The 22,689-nt window shown below is 51.7% G+C and overlaps 2 protein-coding genes across 3 annotated transcripts; both read left to right on the top strand.

Annotated features, from left to right (window-relative positions):
* The first annotated feature begins 2,940 nt into the window (after nt 1-2,940).
* HMGCL (3-hydroxy-3-methylglutaryl-CoA lyase) lies at nt 2,941-16,200 on the top strand. 2 transcript variants are annotated; one of them, XM_090268782.1, is made up of 9 exons: nt 2,941-3,049; nt 4,585-4,668; nt 6,480-6,587; nt 7,276-7,371; nt 9,201-9,349; nt 11,516-11,579; nt 12,922-13,110; nt 14,426-14,551; nt 15,583-16,200. In XM_090268782.1, the coding sequence occupies exons 1-9, from the start codon at nt 2,990-2,992 to the stop codon at nt 15,682-15,684; spliced, it is 978 nt and encodes a 325-aa protein (XP_090124908.1). In that variant the 5' UTR covers nt 2,941-2,989; the 3' UTR covers nt 15,685-16,200. The 2 variants fall into 2 exon arrangements, with proteins under 2 accessions (XP_090124908.1, XP_090124909.1); XM_090268783.1 differs by lacking the exons at nt 2,941-3,049; nt 4,585-4,668 and having other exon boundaries at nt 6,562-6,622.
* Nucleotides 16,201-18,234: 2,034 nt separating this feature from the next.
* On the top strand, nt 18,235-22,669 carry GALE (UDP-galactose-4-epimerase). Its single transcript, XM_090271488.1, has 11 exons — nt 18,235-18,289; nt 19,914-20,039; nt 20,180-20,295; nt 20,381-20,494; nt 20,752-20,928; nt 21,197-21,310; nt 21,406-21,472; nt 21,573-21,658; nt 21,776-21,853; nt 22,048-22,162; nt 22,281-22,669. Exons 2-11 carry the CDS (start codon nt 19,919-19,921, stop codon nt 22,337-22,339), a joined length of 1,047 nt encoding a protein of 348 aa, XP_090127614.1. The 5' UTR covers nt 18,235-18,289; nt 19,914-19,918; the 3' UTR covers nt 22,340-22,669.
* Nucleotides 22,670-22,689: the final 20 nt, after the last annotated feature.

The following is a 22,689-nucleotide window of genomic DNA, read 5'->3' as shown; positions in this document are numbered from 1 at the left end:
ATCTAGTACCATTCTTTTGAGTTGACTACCAGTTCAGCCTCTTAAATTGTGATAGATCTAATCAAATGTTCTATGGCTTTTTTATTTAATAGATATATTTAGAAATCTCTACCCAACACTTAAGAAACCGTTTTCTCAAGCACATACGGAACATTTACGACTGAAAATACCACAGAAGCAGTATCATATAGACTATATAGTAAGTCTGCAACATAATTAAAAGATCATAAAAACTTGAAGGAAAAAAACCCAGGTTTGGAAATTTTAAAACACATTTCTAAGTAACTCAATGATCAAAGAAGGTACCTGCTTAAAACCCTTCAAATGCATTACTATTAAGATAACTTTTATTAATATCTCTCCAAAGCCCTGTGGTATGGCCCCTGCAAATCTCTCCCATCTTAGTAGGAAGTCCCCTTCCTACTCCTTCACTGCTCTCTAATCATTTTGGCCTTCTTTTCATATTTCCAAAACAATATTTTTCAAACATTTCTAATTATTGTCTATAGTAAGAAATTTATTTTGCATTGCAACCTGGTTGACACACATATATATATATATGTGTATATATATATATAAAACAAAAGTTTTGCAAAACAATACTTAGTACTTATACAATGCACTCTGGTATTTTCTATTTCTTTTTCTTAAAGTTTATATCCACTAAGTTGATATTATGACCACAACATGTATTTTGAAAAACACTGCTCTAAGCATTGAATTTCATTGCCTCCGGGTCTTTGCACATGCTATGCTCTCTGTCTAAAAAGCTTTTCTTGTATCCTCTTTACCTGGATAGATTTTACTCATTCTTCAAGGTATGAAATCAAAGGTTGCTTCTCTCTCTCGAGTCTACTGGCTGCATCTGAATCCTGAAGACGGTGATGAATAAGTTAACACATGCAAAGAACTCAGAACAGTGTGTGGAAATAGTAATTGTGGCAAATAGTAATGCTTCATCTTCCTATTGTGTGTATGGTAGTAATTATACAATTATTTGTGTGATTGTCTTATTTATGCATAAATAAGACATGATAGATGGAAGGGAAGGAAGACTTTATCAATGAAAGATATGTAAAGTAAATTGAAAACTCAAGGATAGTAGCATGTCCTTTTTGTTTACCTTCTCTCCAAGTTATGGCTTCGCGCATAGTATTTAATAATTTCCAATAAATAAGGGAAGTCAGGAAGGAGTTATAAAATATTTGAGGGAGGGGACAGTTAGGATTTTCCTACTTGGCTGGCAGGGGGACACTTATTCCACTGAGCTGCAGCGGACTGGGCTAGGATTGCCCTACTTGGAATTGAGATTTTCCAACTGGGAGCTGTGGGACAGCAAGTAGTTTACATTATTTATTTATACTCTGCCTTATTTCAGGATTTAAGGTGGGACAAAATGGTTTGGAATTGACTTGATGGGCAGTAGATTGTGTAGATCATTAAGTAGATTGATAAAAGTTAAATTTATGCAGTATTAGTCTGAGCATAACCCTGGCTGGTTTGGCTCAGTGGATTGAGCGTCGGCCTGCGAGCTAAGTGTCGCTGGTTCGATCTTCCAGTCAGGGCACATCAGAGAAGGAAAACTCTGACTCCAAAAAACCTCCGCTGCCTTGCGGCATACCTCTTCAGGGGAAAGGCTAAGGGAGTAAACCCCGACAGAAAATCCGGAGCCGGAGTCCCTAAGGCGGTTTGACGTTGTAGTCAACACTGGCAACTCCTGCGGCGCACCTGAAGCCAAGCTGTATTGACTCCGTCTCTCCCTTGGATCCTTCAGCTGCGAAGAGAGGGGGGTCTGCTGCATGGGCAACAGCAGACCCTCCATATCACCCTGCCCAGGCTCTGTAGCTTCAGCTTCACTGGAGAGGACACTCCAGCGTCATCGCAAGATGTCGATTCAACACGGGAGGAGACAGATACTGTGTCACTCCCGAGTCGGACTGCACAGCCATTCTCGGCGGTGCAGATAGACTCTTAAGAAGCTACACCATCGTCTCTCGAGACGGATGGCTGCCGACGACGACGACGATTTGTGTGATTGTTGTAAGTGAAAGGGGGCCACATACTAAATCTGACAAGCTTGGGGAAGAAGGGGGCGCATAGCAGGCCTTACAAACTGGTGACCGAAAGTAACCATTCAGGATGGTCTGAACATAAAAATTCCTAACAAAAGCAGATCATGGTGGTTAGTGTGTCATAGGCCTGTAGCTTCCTTGACAAGTCAGTTTGTACGTTAAGTGAGTCTTATGTTGTCTTTGTGTATTTAGAATAACATACCTTTGAATTGTCAGTAATTTTCTTTTCCAGACCCGCCTCCAAGGCACAACTTCGGGGCGCTAAAGAATGAGACCACAGAATCCCCCATTGTTATTGTTTGCATAGCATCATGTACTGTACATGCTATTAACTAGCCTGTGCCGACCAGTGTAAAAGAAGTGTCTCTCCGTTTTGCTTTTTATCCAGTCCTAGAGATTTCTTCCTGTTCTGCTTTCTCCTGCCTCCTTAAATCTACTACCAATAGATTTTCTGTAACCCTCCTTACAGCTTCTCCTTTGATTGTAACGGATAAAACAAGCTGCAGGACTGCCATTCTCCCGAGCCCTTACTCGATCCCCTGAGATTTTGCTTCCTGACATGTCTTCAAAGTTTGGCTCAGACTTTTATGAGACTTTTCTATAGGCTGGCCATTCTTTCATGGACATTATTAACATCTGTCTTCCTACACCTCGCTGACTCTAAACCTATGAGGACAGAAACGTCGGTTAATTTTTGATCGTCTTTACAGTCCAAGCGTCTCGCTTTTCCTGGAAATGAAACGGTGTTCACAAACACCCCATAATGCGTAAGGAAGAACCAGGCGGCTGGAATAAAAGCGGGGCGGCTGGGGGCGGGGCTAGCGTAGGGCGTCATCACGTCGCTCCAGGGGCCCGCCCCAAAGGAGGGGCCCTGCCCCCCTGTTGGTGGGTGGTCACGTGAGGACAGCTGGGCCAAGATGGCGACAATGAGGGGGCCGCTGCGGCAGAGACTGGTGGGCTTGGCGTCCGTCAGGGCTGTAAGTGCCACGGCCGGCGAGGGGCGGCCATGCAGGCACCCGGACGCTCGGGGTCAGGGGCTTGGCTCTTGCGGCTCCTCTGAGAGACGAAGCCAGACAGCTATTCAGTCCCGAGTCAGGTGGACCTTTTAAGTCTTAGACCCTCTGTGTACCCTAGATCCCTTGAGGGAGATGGGGAAAACTCAGGCCCAGAGACGGAGAGCGACTTGCCGAGTTCATGCAGACATCCCAGGTGTCCCAATTCCCTATTCAGTGCTCCTTCCGGTGACCCTGGCACCTTTCTCCCTCTAACTGAGCTTAAGACCTCTCCAAGTTCTTCCCTAGTGTAAAGTCACGAGTATCGCTCCGGTTCCCAGTGGGAACGGCGAAGTCGTTCCCCTCCTCTTACCTAGAGGCTTAACTGTTAACGCAGTTGGAAATGAGTCCGGACTTTTAGAAAGTTGGAAATAGGCCTGTACTAGGAACATGAATCTCTTGTTTGTTCCTGTTCCTAAGTGAAATATGCTTTCTGCTCTTAATTCTAAAACAGACCAGATGTGAATTATTTTTTTGATTGATTTTTAGAAAGAAATACCAATTTGTTGTTCCACTTATTTATTTATTGGTTGATTCTTGTGTGTGTCCTGACAAGATCAAACCTGCAACCTTGGTGTATCAAAACAGCGCTCTAACCAACTTAGCTACCTGGTCAGGGCCAAATGTGAATTAAGTGGTGAGAAATATTGTTCTGATCTCAGTATTAGTGAGGATGGATCCACTTCTTCAGATTTGTCCCCCTGGGGAATTTTTTTCCCCACATTCATGGAGTTTAGTTAGTTTCATTCTGCAGTATCTACAGTTAGTCACACACTGAGAAAAGAATGAAAAAGGATTTTAAGTTACGTGTTTAAATTTGTTCAAGTATTACAATAATGAGTTCCACAATTTACCCCCAAAAAAGTACAGTAAAACAGCACTCTAAAAACAGAGCAAGCCCTGTAGGTCACAGTGAGAAAAGCAAAGTGCTTTAATTCTTTCCAAACTGTCAAGAAGTGAGAGAGGGATGGAGCAGTTGAAAGTGCCTTTGTGAAGAATGTTATTGTTAACCCATCCAGAAATAAAGGTGGTGCTGGGCTGGGGGGGGGGGGGGGGGCGGGGCGGGGCATAAAAAAAGAACATTTTCTTTGTACATCAGATAACCCTTCCCAACTGGGACACTGTATTAGTTTCCTATGGTTGCTATAGCAAACTGTGAAAAATTTGGTGGCTTAAAACAACATTCATTTTCTTTCCCACAATTCTGGGGGTCAGAAGGTCCAAAGTCATTTTCACTGGGCTGAAGTCAAGATCTTAGAGGAGAATCCAGTTCTTGTCTCTTTCAACTTCTGCCACTGTCAGCATTTCCGGGCATTTCTATGGCTGGGGCTGCATCACTACAGTCTCTGCCCCCAAGGTCACATTGCCGCCTCCTATTCTGTGTGTCGGTGTGTGTGCACCCGCTGGGGAATTGTGACCGTCTGGTCCTGTTAGTGTTTGTTTTCTCTTTTAAATCAAAGGTCAGCACCTCATCTGTGAGTACTTTCCCAACGCAAGTGAAAATTGTGGAGGTTGGTCCCCGAGATGGACTCCAAAATGAAAAGGTAAAGCTGGAAATCAACCAAAAAAAGCTTTTTGAGCACCAAGGGTTCCATGTGGTAGGTGCAGCAGGGATAGACAGAGCTATGCAAGACATGATCACTCTGCCCAACATAGGGCATGTGGGGGCGCCTCTGACAGTTAAGGCATCTAGGATGGTAGTGCAACGAGTGTAGTATCCCCACATCCACTTCAAGGCCATGGGGTGGATGATGAGTGCAGGAGTGTAGCATGAAGGTGAGGGCATTCCTTTAGCTCCAGCAGTTCTATGTAAGGGGGTTTATCTAAAGGAAGCCGTGAAGGCCATATGCAAAGATTTAGCCTTGGGGATGTTACAATCCGTTAGTAATAGCAGAGAATTGGAATAGTTCTGCCCAATAGAACTTGCTATGAAGAGAGAAATGTTCTAGACTTGAGCTGTCCCATGTGGTAGCTACTACCCAGACACATGTGGCTATCGAGCACTTGAAGAGTGACTAGTGTGGCTGAGGAATTTTCATTTTCATGTAATTTCAATTACATGAAACCTAGTCTAACCTATCAGACTGCCCAGACGTAGAAAGTTACATATCTGGGAGGTTTTGAGAATGGTTTTCTTTTGTTTTTGGCATGTGTTTTGGAAATAATCATGCGTTAATTAATTTTTCATTAAGAAAGCTTTTTTTACCCTGGCTGCTGTGGCTCAGTGGATTGAGCGTTGGCCTGTGAGCCAAGTGTCACTGGTTCAATTCCCAGTCAGGACACATAACTAGGTTGCATGTCAGGTCCCCAGTTGGGGGTGCAAGTGAGAAGCAACCACACAGTGACATTTCTCTCCCTCTCTTTCTCCTTTCTTCTCTCTCTATAAACAAGTAATCAAACAAACAAATAAAAAATAAATTTTTTTTTAAAGAAAGCTTTTTTTTTTTTTTTTTATTAAAGACCAGCCTAATTTTAATATTGAGCACTTGCTGGGGACAATAAACTCTAAGTTCCATGAGGGCAGAATTATGTCTCTTCTGCTCACTGCGGTACCCCCTAGCACCTAGCACAATCCCTGGAACATGGAGAGCTCTCAAAAACTCTGTGAAATAGATTAAAGTAGTTAAAGATAAATCATGGGGGACAGTATGGAAGAGCTTGAAGTTCTTAGGATTTTTTACCTGATCCTTTAGGTACTAGGGAGCCATGGAAGGCTTTTGAGCAGTAGAATGAGGTAGTGGAAACTGTTTTAGGAGGATTCCTGTGGGATGAACTGGTGGAGTGAGACCATGCCATAATATACATGGGATAATGAGACTAGATTTGGAAAGAAAAATCCATAGAATCTGCTTAGCAACTAGACACGGTGGCGGAGGGGGAGAAACACTAGTCTGAACATGTGAGGATGAGATCCTGTGCCACTTGGGAGATGGAGAAGGAGGGTGTAATATTTTGGGGATCCCATCTCATAAGACTCAGAGGGTTAGTCATCTCTGCCCTTTTAGGCCATGATACATTGCTCTCAATTTGCTTATGATAGGGTCATAAATGAACAAACTTTTAGTTAAGAAAAAGCCTATATGGCAGAAAAATATTGTTTCCATGTAAATATTAACTCCTCTTCAGATGATAAACTGCCTCCACTGCACAGCACTATCTGTAAAATTTTGAAAACACCTTGTATCCTATCTATTGGCAGGGATTACATGTGGACTCAGGTTAGTGTCTGCAAGTTGAGATAGTGAAGTGTTTGCTATAGCAAAAGCTTTGAACCAGCAGGCACATTGCTTCCTGGGGCCATTTGCTTCCCCACTTTGCTGACCTGTCTTTTCTGGTGTTTGTCCCTCCATTACAGAATATTGTACCTACTCCAGTGAAAATCAGGATGATAGACATGCTTTCTGAAGCAGGACTCCCTGTTATAGAAGCCACCAGCTTTGTGTCTCCCAAGTGGGTTCCTCAGGTGAGCCCCAGCCATCAGTGAGAGGTGTTTTTCAGGTGAGAGGGATGGAAAGGTTTGCATTTGCCCTGGAAGTAAGTAGAAGTCAGGAGCATAGGTTCCCAGGCCTCTGACTTTCCAAGGTCTTAGGTGATTCATAACAGCGTGGTACAGCAAAAAAATGTAACCTGGGAGGCGGGAGGCTTGGAAGCAGTCTGGGCTCTGCCTCTGAATTGCTTGGTGACCTCACTGAGGCCATCCCTTCTCCAGGTTGAAGGTGACCTCTTCTGGCTCTGGAAGCTTAGAATCTCTAGGCCTGGCCTGTGGTGTCTGTGTTTGTAAGAGGGAAAGACTGATGATGCGTGCTTTACAGAGACAGTCAGGTGGGGAAGAAAGATCCTGTTCCAACTGAGTGTTAGCACAGAGCTGAGCCCAGTGCCTGGCTTGGGGCGTGCGCTCAGTAAATGGCTAGTAGTATTGCTACTGCTATGTAAAGCTGACAGTGTCAGCCATGTGGAGAAATCAGGGCTGTCGCCCATACCCAGGGGCCTTCTGGCCCATCAGCAGCCAAACAAATAGTAAAAGCACCGGGGAGTCAGCTCTGCAGAAGAACTCATTCTCCAAGGGTTCTGGAGAACAGAGATCTTGTGATAAAAAGGTTCTCTCTGCCTGACCTTGCTGATGACTCCACCATATCTCCTTTGGTTCCCAGATGGCTGACCACACTGAAGTCTTGAAGGGCATCCAGAAGTTTCCCGGCATCAACTACCCAGTCCTGACCCCAAATTTCAAAGGCTACCAGGCAGCGGTAAGCTTGTTGGTGGGGGCCCCTGTAGTGAGATTGATGGCACTGGTTCCTGCCTTGTCCCTGGGCCTCAGTCCCTGTCCTGGGATATCTGTCTGAAGGGCTGTCTCCAATGGCGATGAGCACCATCAGACAGACCAGGGCAGTCCTGGCCCTGCCACTCCCAGCTCTCTGATCTTGACAGGCCTCAGGTTCTGCCTATAAAATAGGCCTAGTGATAGGGTAACACTGTGAAGATTTCAGAAGCTAAAACGCATATACATTGCTTAGAAGATAAGTGCTTAATAAATGAAAGCTTTTGTTGTTCTTACCCATTTCCTCTATAAAGAAAGATAAGCAAGCTCTCCTCGAGAACTTCAACCGTGGTTGGTGTTATCTGCCATAAATTTAAATGAGAATATCACTGGGGATAGTGGTTCTAAATTTAGGCCAAAAGCAGCTTCTTCTTCTTCTTCTTCTTAAGATTTTATTTATTTATTCTTAGAGAGAGGGGAAGGGAGGGAGAAAGAGAGAGAGAGAAGCATCAATGTGTGGTTGTGTTACCGAGCTAAAGGAGGTTCTTTCATGTGGCACCTTGGAGTAAAACCCAACAATTAATGGCAGGGAAAACAGGTCTTTAGTTACAATATTCCAACCTGGGGAGGACAGTGAGCACTACAGCTCAGAGCCCTGTTCTCCCATGGGACCCAGCACTTCTCTTGCTCCACAAAAAGCTAGAAGTCAAAAACACACCTAGAAGTTCCCCATCCCTTATCTGTCAGCTGTCTCCTTCACGATCTGGGGTACGATGTCATTGTCCTCCGTATAACAGTCCAGGAAAACCTGTGCTGTGTTGCACTGGATCACGCATGGTTCTCTCTCTCTGCCCTTTCAAAGCCGCATGGATCTCTTTCCTTCTAAAAGTGCACGGTGTTCTCTCTCTACCTCCTTGCAAACCGTGTGGTTCTCCCTACAAAAATGCCTGCCGCCTGTGATACAGTTGGCTGGGTGACTAATTGCGGCCACTTGTAGAATTTTACGTAGGCCCTGGAAGTGATTTTCATCACCATTCTATGGTTAAAGCCCCTCCATCTCCTTGGAGACCCCGCTCTGTAACAGTTGCCTCTCACGTGCGCCCAGCTGGGGACCTGGTCTACAACCCAGGCATGTGCCCTAACTGGGAATTGAACCAGCAATCCTTTGGTTCACAGGGCGGCGCTCAATCCACTGAGCTACACCAGCCAGGGCCAAAAGCTTCTTTTAAGAGTGACTGACTTCCAGGGAGGTGGCAATGGCAGTATTGGTCCCTGGGGGAAGGCCAAGATTCTTTCTTACTGAGATATAATTAACTGTACTAATTTTCTAGGGTTGCCATAACAAAATACCAGAAACAACAGAAATGTATCCTCTCCCAGTTCTGGAGGCCAAAAGTCCAAAATCAAGGTGTCCACAGGGCTGGCTCCTTCTGAGGGTTCTTGGGGTGAATCTGTCCCATGCTTCTGTCCTAATTCCGGTGACAGCCAACAATTGACGACATTCCTTCCCTCCAATTCACTGGCCCTCTTCTCCGTGTCTCTGTCTTCACACGGCTGCTGTCTTATGAGGACACCAGTCATATTAGAGAGAAACCAATATGGCCTCCTCTTAATAAATTATATCTACAATGACCCTATTTCCAAATAAGAACATGTTTTGAGTTACTAGGGGTTAGGACTGCAACATAATCTTTTTGGGGGGGGACACAGTTCAACCCGTAACATTCATATAGCAAACATTTCACTGAGACAAGGGTTTTGCCATTCTGGTATTCCTGAGAAGCAAAATGCCAACAGGAGTTCCTCTGGTTGTTGCAGGTTGCTGCTGGAGCCAAGGAGGTGAGCATCTTTGGAGCTGCCTCCGAGCTCTTCACCAGGAAGAACATCAACTGCTCCATAGATGAAAGTTTGCAGCGGTTTGACCAAGTCTTGAAGGCAGCTCAGGCAGCCAGCATCCCTGTGCGGGGGTGAGTCAGACCACATCGGCGCTGCCTGTCTTTTCCTCAGTGCCATTCTGGACCACTGCCTGACTCTGACCCAGTGACCCTCCCCCACAAACTCCTGATCCTGGGGGCAGGCAGCCTAAGCTCCAGACCTCAACGTCTTTTTCCAAGTAAATGTGGTCAGAAGAAATCCTGGCAAGTGCTTTCTCCAAACCTGATTTTTGCACCAGTTCACCAGAGGAAATCTATCAGGACAGGACACCAGACAGGGTTTGTGGCAGTCACTTTACTCTTGGCTCCACCACCAGGACTTCACATGTCCTGGAAGAATCCCCTAGGCCGCTAGCAGTAGTGTCAGGAATCATCACAGGTAACTTCACAGTCAGCCAGCAAGGAGGAGAGCAGCCCCACATACAGATGACAAAACCGAGGCTCAGGAGGACAAAGAGACAGCTGTAAGGTCACACAGCTGTCCAAATTGCAGCCAGAGTTCTTTCAGAAGTGCACATCTGACCACGTCACTTCCTGGCTAAAAACCATATAGTGACTCCCCCACTCCAGACCTTTCCACACGGTTTGCAGACCCTGCGTGATTCAGGCCCGCTCTCCATACAGCCTCATTGGTCACTGCTCCCTTCCAGCCCAACTGGGACTTCTTCACATTTGTCACATGGTCCCACTCTCTCTTGCTTTCCATAGACTCAGAACTCTCTTCCTCCTACATCCTGCTTATCAGGACTGACTACTGTTCATCCTCAGGGCCCCTCATGGACACCAGTTTCTCCAAGAAGCTTTCTCTGTCCCTCAGCTGGAGTTAGTGCCCCTCCTCTGGGCTCCCATAGTCCATTAGGCATCCTCTAACTTAGCACTTAGCTGCTTGTTAAATTGTCCCCTGCCTCCCACCCCCCCTAGATGGAGCCCACATCTCTCTCAGTTCCTGGTGTACCCCTCTGCCACCTCAAGGGCCAGCACACAATAGGTACTCAAGATCTGATGGGCGGATGGATGGATGGATGGATGGATGGATGGGGAAGCAGGGGCTTGTCAGGTCTGCCTGACTCTCAAGCCTGGTCACCTAACTTTTCCTTGCTCAGCAACAATTGGAAAATAAGCAGGAGAATTAAAATGGAAAAATATACTGAGGTCATTGAGGCTGAAGTTATTTAATCAGCAGGCCTTTGTTACGCCTCTTAATATGCAGAATAGTTTGCTAGACTCTCAAAAGGTTTTAGTGGGGCCGTGGCTCCGGTGGTGTGGGTGGGAATTGAAGCTGCTTACGTCCAGGATCCGAGCTCCTTACCGTAGCTCGCAGGACCCTGTGGTCAGGCCCACACTCACCTCTCCAGCCTCAGGTCATATTTCTTTGCCCCTTGCTGTCTGTGTCTCAGCTGCTCCAGCCTTGGCTCTCTGTCCTGAACACACCTGCTCCTCCAGCTCAGGGCCTCTGCGCTGGCTCTTCTCTGCCTGAATGTTCTTCCCGCGGCCGTCCCCCTTTCTCTCAGCTGCAGCATCATGTCTTTCTTTATAGGGGTCTTCCTGGGCCCCCCCAGCTACTGTTGACCTCCTCTAGTTGTTCCTGTCATATTCCCTGTTCTTTCCGTCATAGCACATCGCTTTCTGAGATTATCTCATTGACGTATTTGATTGCCCTTTAATCAGCTCGCTCTCTAATTGAAAATAAGCACCCTGAGGGTGGGGAACATGCTCACTGACCTGCCCTACTGCCCGGCCCATAGTGGGCAACTCAGTTGAATGTCAGTTGAATAAATGAGTGCATGAATCGTCTGGCAGCTCACGGGAGCAGGCCAGCTCAGCTCTTATGCCTGCCTTTGGTTTCATGGGTCCCTGGTCCCCCTGCTGTAAGTATGGGCCCCAGCTACCCCGGCCCCACCTCTGTACGGCTCAGGTGCCTGCTCACATTACCCGCCCCAGCTCCTTCTCCCTGGTTGGTCTCTGGCTGCCTCTCCGGAAACCTGTGCAGCCCCTGCTTCCTGACCTCCGGCGGGCAGCCCCGCCTCGTCCCTGCCGTGGCTCTCCACTGCCCCCTGCCGGCGCTACGCCGCACTACCGCCTTTCCGGCTCCCCGTCGTCGAATTAGCCTTTCCCCCAGGTACTCGGTCGCCCGGCCTCAGCCCTGCTGGCCGAAGAACTCAGGGCAGTGACACAGTTCCTCCCCCGGTCTCCCCACAGGTACGTCTCCTGTGTGCTTGGATGCCCCTATGAAGGGAAGATCTCTCCCGCCAAAGTCGCTGAGGTGTGTGTGTGTGCCAGGGCAGGGGCCTGTGAGGGTCGCCTCCTTGCCTGCCCCTGCGTGCGTCGGTTCCTCTCGCCACCCTTTCCCGGTGGGTCACTGATTTCCCTCATTCCCGCCCCTGCCCTCCGTCCCAGAGCGAATGCCTCCGCTTGCGTGTCCAGTCTGGTCAGTGGACAGGTGATAATCCTTTGCGGAGAGGCTCCTCCCCCAAGGATTCCTGCGGTTCCTTGTTGGGGTCAGAGCGGCCACCCATGTGACACCCTTGAGCAGCAGCCAAGTCAGGTCTGAGAAGAACACAGAACGGGGACTGAGTTTCAGCAATGCAGGAGCTCATGGCATTTAGTCCTCAAAACCACCCTGCACATTCAGCGTCATTGTTGTCATCCCCTTTTACGGTTGAGGAAACTGAGACCAACTTGCGACGCAGGTTGCCAAGGGTGCGACCAGGTCTCAGCCCCCGCCTTGTTTACCTCCAAAGCCCACTGGCTCTTCCCTCAACACCATGTAGCTTCCCCAAACGAGGAGTGGTAACAACCGCATCTGCCATTGAGAGGGACAGCTGTGCTCCAGGTCTCAGCCTCCCGTTGCCGCTGTAGCCCTCGTCACTTTTTCAGAGGCAGAAATGAAGCTCAGAAGAGTTAAGTCCCTTGCCAAGGTCCCAGAGCTAGTGAGCAGCAGAACTGGGGTTTTAGTCCGGCACTGGGCCACTCACTCCCAAGCCGCTCCCTCTGCCCCCGCAGGCTGCTGGGCGCCTGTCACTCCTCTCACCACTTCCGTCATCGCAGACCACTGTTGAGTGGCATCTTGTTCCCTGGCCCCGCCACATCCTTCCTGCACCTTCTCAGCATCTCCCCGGGTCAGGCATATACTGCTCTGGTTTTTCAGGGATTTTAGGGGTCTGCCAGTGGACTTCTAAAAATTTAAATAGTTATGTACTTCTGTTAAAAATATAAAGCTAGCACCTCAGACCCATGATTTTGCAGATCTTCTCCCCAAGGATAAAGCTACAGGAAAGGGGTCACTTGTATAGATTCTAGTACCGGGATCTGACGCTGTGTGAAGGTGGTAAGCGAAGGACTGGAGTCTGAGACACGGGTGGGAAGGAGGCCCAGGGGTCGGAGCCCCAGGGCATGCCCCACGGCAGTCCCCTTCTGTCCTAGTCTCCTGACGAGAAGAGTGAGGACTATCATTCCACTCAAAAGCCATAAGGAGCCAATGATCGGATTGATTTAGTGCCCAGTCAGGGAGGTGTAATGCCCAGGATAAGGACCTCTGCTTCTGAGCTCTCAGACCCTTGGCTTGGGGACTCTGGTGTCCTCCAAGCACCTGCTTACTTTCCCAGGTCAGCAAGAAGCTGTATGCCATGGGCTGCTATGAGATATCCCTCGGGGACACCATCGGCGTGGGCACCCCTGGGGTCATGAAGGAGATGCTGTCCGCTGTCATGCACGAGGTGCCAGTAGCTGCCCTGGCTGTCCACTGTCATGACACCTACGGCCAGGCCCTGGCCAACACCCTGATGGCCCTGCAGGTAATCCAGGCATGTCCCAGGAGAAAGGCACGTGTCCATTCTCCCAAAGGGCACGGCAGCCGGACAGCTGTTTGTGCGTGTAGCACACCTTCTCTGTGCTGAATGCTGGTGCCTGGGTGCCAGGCCCTGGGCTGACCATGATGGGCACAGACACGTGACCCCGCCCCAGAAGTTCTTACATCTGTGTGCGGGGAGCAGCAGTGAAGGGGATTATCTTAGTGTGTTATGACAGAAGCACGGGGCTAAGGCAGGTCTCCATCCCAGCTGGGAAGTCAGAGGATTTGCCATAAGAGGCCTGAGTGAGGCTTAAAGAATGCACAGGAGTTCAGCAACAGAACAGGGGATGCGGAAAGGGGGCGTGGCAGCACTGCACTGTAAGACCAAGGTGCGGCTCAGGGACTCAGGGGCTCACGGACATGACCTTGCCCTGCGATAGCGTGCCAGGCAGTGAGGGCGTGAGCATACCTCTGGGAGCAGCAGGCCAGGAGCCGGGCAGTGGGGCAGCAGGCAGCGGTCCCGAGAGGGAGAGCCTTTAAAAAGGCTGCTTCCCAGAGATTGGACTGAGACCTGACATTGGGGTTCCCCTGAGGTTTGCTTCCTGTGGGCTGGCTGCGCATTAGAAGGCAGGTTCTCCGTGTCCCTCCACAGGCTGCCTTGCGGTAGCATTAGTCTGATTCCGACCTGTTGTCTTCGGGTTATAGAGCAAACTTGGGCCACTTCCTTTTTTTTTTTTTTTTTCACTCAAGTTACCTCCTGGAAGCAGGCTTGTGTATCAGGTGATTCTGTTACTTTCTGGGTCTATTGTCTCAGAGTTGTGGTTGTCCAGGGTAAATTCTGTTAGGAAGAGGAGAAAGTCAAACAGTCCTCTGGGAGAAGGGGAAGTGGCTAGGTCCCCTGCAGTTAGAGAGCAGCCTTGTGGGGGAGGGTGTGCACCAGTGAACCACTGTAAACAACAGGCATCTGAAATCTCAGCAGTGGAAGGGAGTTACTTTAGGTCAGCAACCAGGAAGGGTCCCTGTGAGGAGGTGGCTTTTAGGCTGAGACCTTAAGGGTGAGAAGGAACCTTGAAACAGTTAAGGGACCTGAGGGAGGATATTCCCGGCGGAGGAAATGGTGTACGCTGGGAAGGCTCAGCTGCTCCAGGAGCTAAAACGAGGAACTCAGTGGGGTTTTCACTGTAACAGAATCATAACCCAAAGGAGTGGTAACTTGCCATGGAATCAGGCAGCAGTCGCCTAGGGGGCTTTCTAAGGACCAGACTGTAGGCTCTGGTCCTTGCTGTAACAGCCATGTTTCTCTGTCCTTATGTTTCCAGATGGGAGTGAGTGTCGTGGACTCCTCTGTGGCAGGACTTGGAGGCTGTCCCTATGCACAGGGGGCATCAGGAAACTTGGCCACCGAGGACCTGGTCTACATGCTGGGAGGCTTGGGCATTCACACGGTAAGCCTGCCTGTCCCCTGTGGTGACAACCCTGGACCAACCAGAGCTCTGCCTGAAGCCAGAGGACAGGAGCTGATGGGCTCGCTTAGGGTTATAGTTATGGGGTGGGGGGTGGGGGGGGACAGTAATAGGGGAAGGGTGCCAGGGCATTAGTGTATGTTGTTGAGATAGCAGTGGATGATCGAGGCCACAAGAAGGCGAGGCTCTCGGTGGGAGTTTGCCGCTTCAGTTGAAAGAGGCACCAGGATGTTAGGAAAGCGCCCTGAAAGGGGTCAGGTGTGTGACCTGACATGACTCAGTTCTCTCTAGACCTGTGTTTTGTTCTCGTGTCAAATGAGGGCAGTAGAATGAGACAACCCCCACCCCCACCCCAGGGCTCTATCGGTCAGTAAGGGCACTCGGTGTGGATTGGAGGCAAAGCACCTGCACTTTGGGCTCAGGAGGCACTGGGCTTAAAACCTAGTTCTGCCACTCACAGGCTGTGTGACCTGACAAATTGCTTTACCTCTCGGGGCCCAGAAATGGGAATAATAGTGGCACTATCTTTAAGGGCCGTTAGGAGGATTAACTAAGAAAACGTAGAAAGCTCGGCCCAGAGCTGAGCACAGTACACACAGTAAACACAGGCTGCTGTTGTGAACAGCGGTTTTCTGGAGCGGCCCTTGCAGCTGGTGACTTCACTCTCCCCGCCTCCCAGTTCCCTACTGCAGCGTGCCGTCTCGGACCCTTGTGGGCCAGGCCCTGAGCTGGGCCCTGGAGGTGCAGTAGTGAACAAGACTGATGAGGTCCCTATTCTGGTGGTGGCTCTACTAACCATTACACAGATCAAGACATCATGTACCAGGGGAGTCAGAGGGGGACCCCGAAGGACACGACCTCAAAGACACCTAGCCGGTGTCCCATTGTCACAGGAACAAGAGCCTGTTGTCATCACCTTTACTTTTTCAGTATCACAGTTATCTGTCCAGTCTGATGTTTCCTAGGTGTTGAGGGCATGTCATGACTTACTTCATCCTCCTTGTTTCCCAAAGGGTGTGAACCTCCAGAAGCTCCTGGAAGCTGGGTCCTTTATCTGTCAAGCCCTTAACAGAAAAACTGGTTCCAAAGTGGCTCAGGCTACCTGCAAACTGTGAGCGCCTTGCCCACCTGAAGCTCTGGGGACTGTTTGGGAATAGGGGCACATCTGGATGATCCACCGATGGGCACACAGAACGGGGGAATGAAATGGACAGGAACAGGCACCTCACCGGAGGCGAGGGACAAGAGCTGCTTGGCCTCAGGCCCTCGCTGCCAGACCCGAGGACAGAGAGGCTCTGGGAACTCGGGGCCTCTGTTCACCATGGACCCAACAGCCCAGGAGTTGAATCCCTGAGAGCACTTGGGAACCCAATTCCTTGGCTTGGGTTGATCCTCAGGTCTTCTCTCTGGGAGAGATCTGACAGGCGACTGCACAGCCCACTCCTGCCGTGGCCTTGGGGCTGTTGCTCTCTGACTTCATGGGACAAAAGGGCTGACAGAGGGCGTTTGCTGAAGGGGTGAGGGCTGAGTTCTGCATTGGCCACCTGCCAACTCTGGCATATCTGGAAAATCACTCTGAACACAATTTTTGAAAACAGGTGTGTAATTAAAGATTTAATGACGCAGAACCATTCCGGTATCCTACAGATGTGTGCATGTGTAAGAGTGGGGGAATCAAACGTCTCATTTGCACTCTCAGGTAAACACAGACTATTAATCTCTGGATTTTTCTATTTCCCCACCTGACCCCCAGATTACAGTGACTGGAAATTGGTGGCTTTGGACTTATCAGGGCTGGCCAGAGTGCCCTGGAAAGGCTGTTTCTGAGGCTCTCAGCTCTGAGCAGGGCTGTTGCGCAGGCGCCTTCACAAGCAGCAGTGGTCATTTGCTCCTCTGGTCTGGCCAGAGCAGGTGTGGGTACCTTACTGTTTGTACGTCAGGCTCTGCCGGCCATCAGGTTCCGGGTTTTGGGAAACCCTTGGGCATTTATTTCTTTGCTCTGGTTTCATCACACAGTATGTATGCCATGCCTTTATACACATCATTCCCTAGCCCTGTCTTTATTTTAAACAGAAACATGGCCATATTCAAACCAACTATGGTAGTCAGGCTGCAGACAAGCCATTCCCAACAGCTGGGGGCCACGGTTTGTGTGAAGGCTGAGTGCAATCAGCATGTAATTCCTACTTTAGCTTCAGAGTTCCCTCCAATTCTTTGGTGGGTTTTCGAGCTAGACTTCCCAGCACCTGCCGCTTCCAGGCGACGCACACCACTCCCTCCAGTCAGCGCCCGCCGCTTGCTGCCTTTGTTCCACATGGTTCTGTATTCATACAAGGCTCATCCTGAAGAAAGGGTTTAGCAAATATAAAAACCTGGTAAACCTGTGGGTGAGCTTGGAGCCCCAACCTCCCAGCGCGCTGCCCTCCACCTGCTTCCAGAGGTCTGGACAAGTGCTCCAGCCTGGCGCAGGGATCTGGGGAACCCTCCAAGGCAGCTGTGGAGAGCAGGACTGGTAAATAGGCATCGAGCCAATCAAGATAGCGTAAAGAATATAAAACAAAGTGGAGGCACTCTTGTCAACCAAAATGGCTGTCAGTCACCATGACACTTTGGTTCAAGAGGGAAACTACCTAAGTCAGAGCAGACTCATCTGGCAAGGACACACAACTAAGATATCTGCACATGTGATCAGAATAGCCATGTCTGCAGAGCGGAATCACCCATAGATAGGGTCCTGGGGAAATTCCACACTCGCCATCAGGAGTGTCAAGCAGAATAGCCATGTACCATCTACAGGCTCCTGGGCAAATACCTGACTTAGCATCTGGGGTGCCAAGACACTTATGAAAAGACCCAGAAGGGTGGAGTACACCACTTTCAAGGTATAACTGAGGCAGGCTCCAGGCCACTGCCGAGACAGCCGAGCTCCACACACCAGAGTGCTGCTCCACGCCACGCTGATCTCTTCTGGCGTCGGCCACTGGAGGCTCTGCCCTGCTGGACTGAGGGCTTCGTCTGCCCTGCTGCCCACCTGGGTCCGGAGAGCCTTCCTTGCAAGATGCACAGCTCCTCTGCCCACGGGGCTGTATCCCGGACCTGCAGACTGCAACTCTGGGACTCGGGTTCATTATCCTCCACTGGTGTGTGTGTGTGTGTGTGTGTGTGTGTGTGTGTGTGTGTGTGTGTGTGTGTGTGTGTGTGTGTGTGGTGTTATATTTCTCTTAGATTGTTAAAGTGTGGGTAGGATATTAATGCGTGTTGATGTTCTACTTTGAATGAACCTGCATTCAATAAAAGCTACGTGAATAGCACAGTTACTGTGTGTGACTCTTACCTCCCCTCTGTGCCGCGCTGCTCAGCAGGCGGCTGGCGGAGCAGCGGCCCGGCTGACCTGCAGGAAAGACTACATCACGAGCCTCCGCGCAGTAAGGAAGTGCACCTGCGCAGCTGGGCTCCCGGGCCTGGGTCTAGCCGTGCTTTCCCTCCGCAGACCACCTTGGCACTGGACCGTGCTGCCCACTGCTGGCCTTTGTAGGAGCGCGCTGCGCAGGCGCCTTCCATTCCCCGTGCCTTTTGTCCTCCTGACCCTCCGTAGTGCGGTCTCCCTGGGTGACACGTTCCCTGGGGGCGTGAGGGGGGCGGGACCAAGTGTTCTTAAAGGGACAGAGGCGCGGGAGGCGGTGTCGCTGGAGGCAGCGCGGGACGTGCAGTCCCGAGCAGGTTTGGGAAGGGAATGTAGGGCCTGATGGGAGGGCTCGCGAGGGGCCGGTTGGTCTGCGGGGAGCGAGGGAGTTTTGGGGGCCAGGCTGCGTTCTGGGCAGAGTACCGTCAGGGCGGGCCCGCTCCCGTTGCCACGGCTGGGGTGGCCCGGAGTCATTCATTACCAGCCTGGGGACGCCTTGAGCGGCCCCCTCCTAGCCGTGGCCCAAATCCCTGCCCGAGACCCAGCGCCCCTTCCCACCCATTATGCAGACTGGGAAATCCGAGGAGGCGACTGCTAACCTGAGTTGCCCCACCGGCCCGGGGCGGATTCGCTTCATCGACCTTCCTGCCTCCCGGGGCACCCTCCGCCACCACTTTTTGGGGACCCGCACAGTGCGTGGACTCAGCGGAGTCGGGGTAGGGGAGGCTTCGGCATCCGGAGCAGAGTCCAGAGGGAAGCAGTAGGGGAAAAATGAACTGCTTGGGTTAGGGGCTGGCCTGGGAGCCTGGAGATCCTGATTCTAGCCCAGTTATCACTAGCTGTGTGACCCCAGGCAAATTACTTCACTTGTATGACTCTAGTATCCCTGTCTGTAAAGTGCCAGTGATGATGATACCTGCTTCATCAGGATACTGGGAGAATTCAGGAAAATAATGCGAAGTGCCCGGTACACCGAGGGCGCTCCACCAAATTGGCTGGAGCTGGATGAGCCCAGGAGGCAATTGAGGCAGCCTGGAGGAAGGCGGCTGCCAGCCGGGCAGCCTCGAATGAAAGACTTCAATGTCTGGGGCTTTCAACCGCTCTGCCCGCGGAGTTTGTTCAAGGCGGTGTGCACACCTGGCAGTACAGTAGGCGCCAAAGCCACGTCTACACTGGCCAGCTCAGTGCTGCCTGGAGTGGGCGGGATCCTTGGCTCCAAACCGGGAGCGCTCCAGCTGGCCCAGGCTGGGGCAGAGGCTTAGCAAGCCTGGCTGACCTGGGGTGGGGCGGGCCCAACGCCAGGACGGCAGTGCTGCAGCCCAGAGCTGGACTCAGCCTTCCTGGCAAGGGACCCCACCCTGAGGCTGGCTGGTATGTTTCCTGCTTCCTCCCATCTGACCCTTGAGGGAGGATAACTCAGGGGTGCTGTGTACAGCTGGAGCCCAGGAGCCGGTTTACATCTAGTGATGGCAGAAGGTGTGGGAAGGCCTGAATCTGAGCAGGCAGAATTCCTGTGCTGCTACCAGATTTGCTTCTGCCCAGAATTGTTCAGTTCCCAGACACCTTCGGGAAGAAGTGTGTAGCCTTAGACTCCATTTTAACTCAGGGTCAGTTGGGTCTAGAAAATATGGCACCTGTGTGGGTCTCCCCACCTGTACCATGTGGCAGGCCTTTAAAATCACCTCATTTAACTCTTACACTATCACATGGCATTTGTACAATTAAAAGCTCCATGTTATAGAAATGGAAACTGAGGCAAAGAGCAGATAAGTGATGTCTAAGGTCAGAAAGTGGTGGTACCCAAACTTGGGCCGGGGCTGATTCCAGAACCACCCTGTTAGTTGGGACACACTCCTGCCTCCCTCCGAGGCCAGATTTCAGTTGGAAGGAGGCCCTGAGTGGCCATCGCAAGCCACGCCTGAGACTTGTGTCCTGGGCCAGGTGTGATGGCAGAGAAGGTGCTGGTAACGGGCGGGGCTGGCTACATTGGCAGCCACACGGTGCTGGAGCTGCTGGAGGCGGGCTATTCGCCCGTGGTCATTGACAACTTCCATAATGCCATCCGTGGTGAGTGTGGTGGTGTGGGGCTGGGGCTTGTGGAGGGGACGGAAGGAAAACCCGGGGTTCCACCTCCAAGGGACGTGTATCTGGCTAGTCTCCAGGACCCCATCTCCTCTGATTTTGACGGCCTTCGTGTGCCCACCCAGGAGGGGGCTCCATGCCTGAGAGCCTGCAGCGGGTTCAGGAGCTGACGGGCCGCTCTTTGGAGTTTGAGGAGATGGACATCTTGGACCAGGCAGCCCTGGAACGTCTCTTCAAGAAGGTGGGGGGCTTGGCAGGCAGGCAGAGGGCACTGCCAAGGGCCGGGGCCTGTAAAGCAGCGTCCGACCCTGGCTGTGTCCCTGCAGCATAGCTTTATGGCAGTCATCCACTTTGCGGGGCTCAAGGCTGTGGGCGAGTCAGTGCAGAAGCCTCTGGATTATTACAGAGTTAACCTGACAGGAACCATCCAGCTTCTGGAGGTGAGATGTGGGGCAAGGACACAGACACTGGGAGGGCCCCTAGCCAGGCGAGCAACGCCAAACACAGTGAGGGGGGCAGGGGCAGGTAGGGCCCAAAGCTGTGTTATCTTGGACACACGTCTTTCTTTACCTCTCAGCCTCAGTCTCCCCATCTGTAATGTGAGTGCCTGTATTTCAGCCCCACACACCCGTGAAGGAGTAAGGGGCTGGGGATAACATGTGAGGTAGAGGCCACAGACACCTCCCCCCACGGCCAGGTCATGAGAGCCCACGGGGTGAAGAACCTGGTATTCAGCAGCTCAGCGACTGTGTACGGGAACCCCCAATACTTGCCCCTGGATGAGGCCCACCCCACAGGTGGCTGTACCAACCCCTACGGCAAATCCAAGTTCTTCATTGAGGAAATGATCCGGGACCTGTGCCAGGCAGACAAGGTGAGAGCCCCTTGACCCAGCCCTGCCCCTGCCCCCATGAGCCTAAGGTTGGAATCCTAAGCAACCCCCACCGAGGAGGAAGCTAGGGCTCAGGAAGCGGCAGTGACTGCCAGAGGTCACAGCATGGGGGTGGAGGAGGACCCAAGGCCCCTTTTCCTTTCTAGGGGGAGAGAACAGGCATGGGGGCATAAGAGGCAAAGGGCTCTGGCCTGAGCTGGGACACAGCCTGCACCCTCGCCCCCCCCATCTCCTGACCCGTGTCCCACAGGCCTGGAATGCCGTGCTGCTGCGCTATTTCAACCCCACGGGTGCCCATGCCTCGGGCCGCATCGGTGAAGACCCCCAGGGCATCCCCAACAACCTCATGCCCTACGTCTCCCAGGTAAGGAAGAAGGGGAGGAGCAGGGGTTGCCCTAGGCTTGAGGGGAACAGCTGGTGCCGAGGGCCTGGGAAGAGCTGACCTGACCTCCACTCCAGGTGGCGATTGGGCGACGGGAAGCCCTGAATGTCTTTGGCAACGACTACGACACAGAGGATGGCACAGGTGAGCCCAGGATCAGGAGGACCCAGGAGTGGGAGCCAAGAGGGAGACTGAGGAGGGACAGACTGTGCTGAGCCCTCCCACCCACCCAACTCCTCTGCAGGCGTCCGGGATTATATCCACGTGGTAGACCTGGCCAAGGGCCACATAGCGGCCCTGAGGAAACTGAAGGATCAGTGCGGCTGCCGGGTAGGGAGAGAAAGGAGAAGCGATGCGGGGGGTGGGGGTGGGGCAGCTCCAGGAAAATGGGGCCCAGAGGGGTGGTTAGTCCAGCCTCTTCCACAGTACTCGTTCTCTCCTGGGCAGATTTACAACCTGGGAACGGGCACGGGCTACTCGGTGCTACAGATGGTCCAGGCCATGGAGAAGGCCTCCGGGAGGAAGGTAGGCCGTCTGTCCTGCCCCTCGCCCGCCACCACTCAGATCTGGCCCCTCCCACTAGCCTCCCTGATGGGCACTGCCACTCTGCTCAGCCTGCCTTAGCGCTGGGTTCCTGCATCTCCCTTTCTTGAGTCAGCAGCTGGTTAGGTGAGGCCATGGCTGGCTCAGCTAAGCTCCGACTGTCCCCTCTCTTGCAGATCCCATATAAGGTGGTGGCACGGCGGGAAGGTGACGTGGCTTCCTGTTATGCCAACCCGAGCCTGGCCCTCCAGGAGCTGGGCTGGACAGCAGCCTTAGGGCTGGACAGGATGTGTGAGTGCTAGTGCCAGCCTGGGGCTAGGAGGGGCAGACTGGGTCTGGACATGTCCCCAGGTGGTGGGGGCCCTGCATTCCAGTGTGGACCCCAACCACACACCTCACCCCATCACAGGTGAAGATCTATGGCGCTGGCAGAAGCAGAATCCTTCCGGCTTTAGCACACAGGTCTGAGACCCTCTCCTACCATGGCCCAGAGGAGAAAAGAGAAACAACTGCCTTCTCTCCAGCATCTGGCGGGGACTCAGGAGCCTCAAAGCCTGCCCTACCTCAAACCCCAGCCAGGCCTGTTCAGCCCACAGGCATGAGGCCACGGGCTCCACAGATCAGGAGTCAGGGGGCTCTAACTCTGCTCCACAGAGTCTGGGAGCCCATCAAGATCACCCTGAGTGAGTGGGGGAGGCAGGGCCCTGAGGTGACAGTGCCCTACTCCTAGGCACTAACTTACACTGCTCTGAAGGCACTCTCCAAAATATTTAAAATAAAAAGTTTTCTTACACTGAAGCATCTTCTCACACATGGTC

The sequence above is a fragment of the Furipterus horrens genome, unplaced genomic scaffold (genome assembly GCF_987537825.1).
Source record: "Furipterus horrens unplaced genomic scaffold, mFurHor1.1.pri manual_scaffold_3, whole genome shotgun sequence".
Lineage (NCBI taxonomy): Eukaryota > Metazoa > Chordata > Mammalia > Chiroptera > Furipteridae > Furipterus > Furipterus horrens.
The sequence above is the reverse complement of the archived record's forward strand: the minus strand, read 5'-3'. Positions and strand labels throughout refer to the sequence as shown.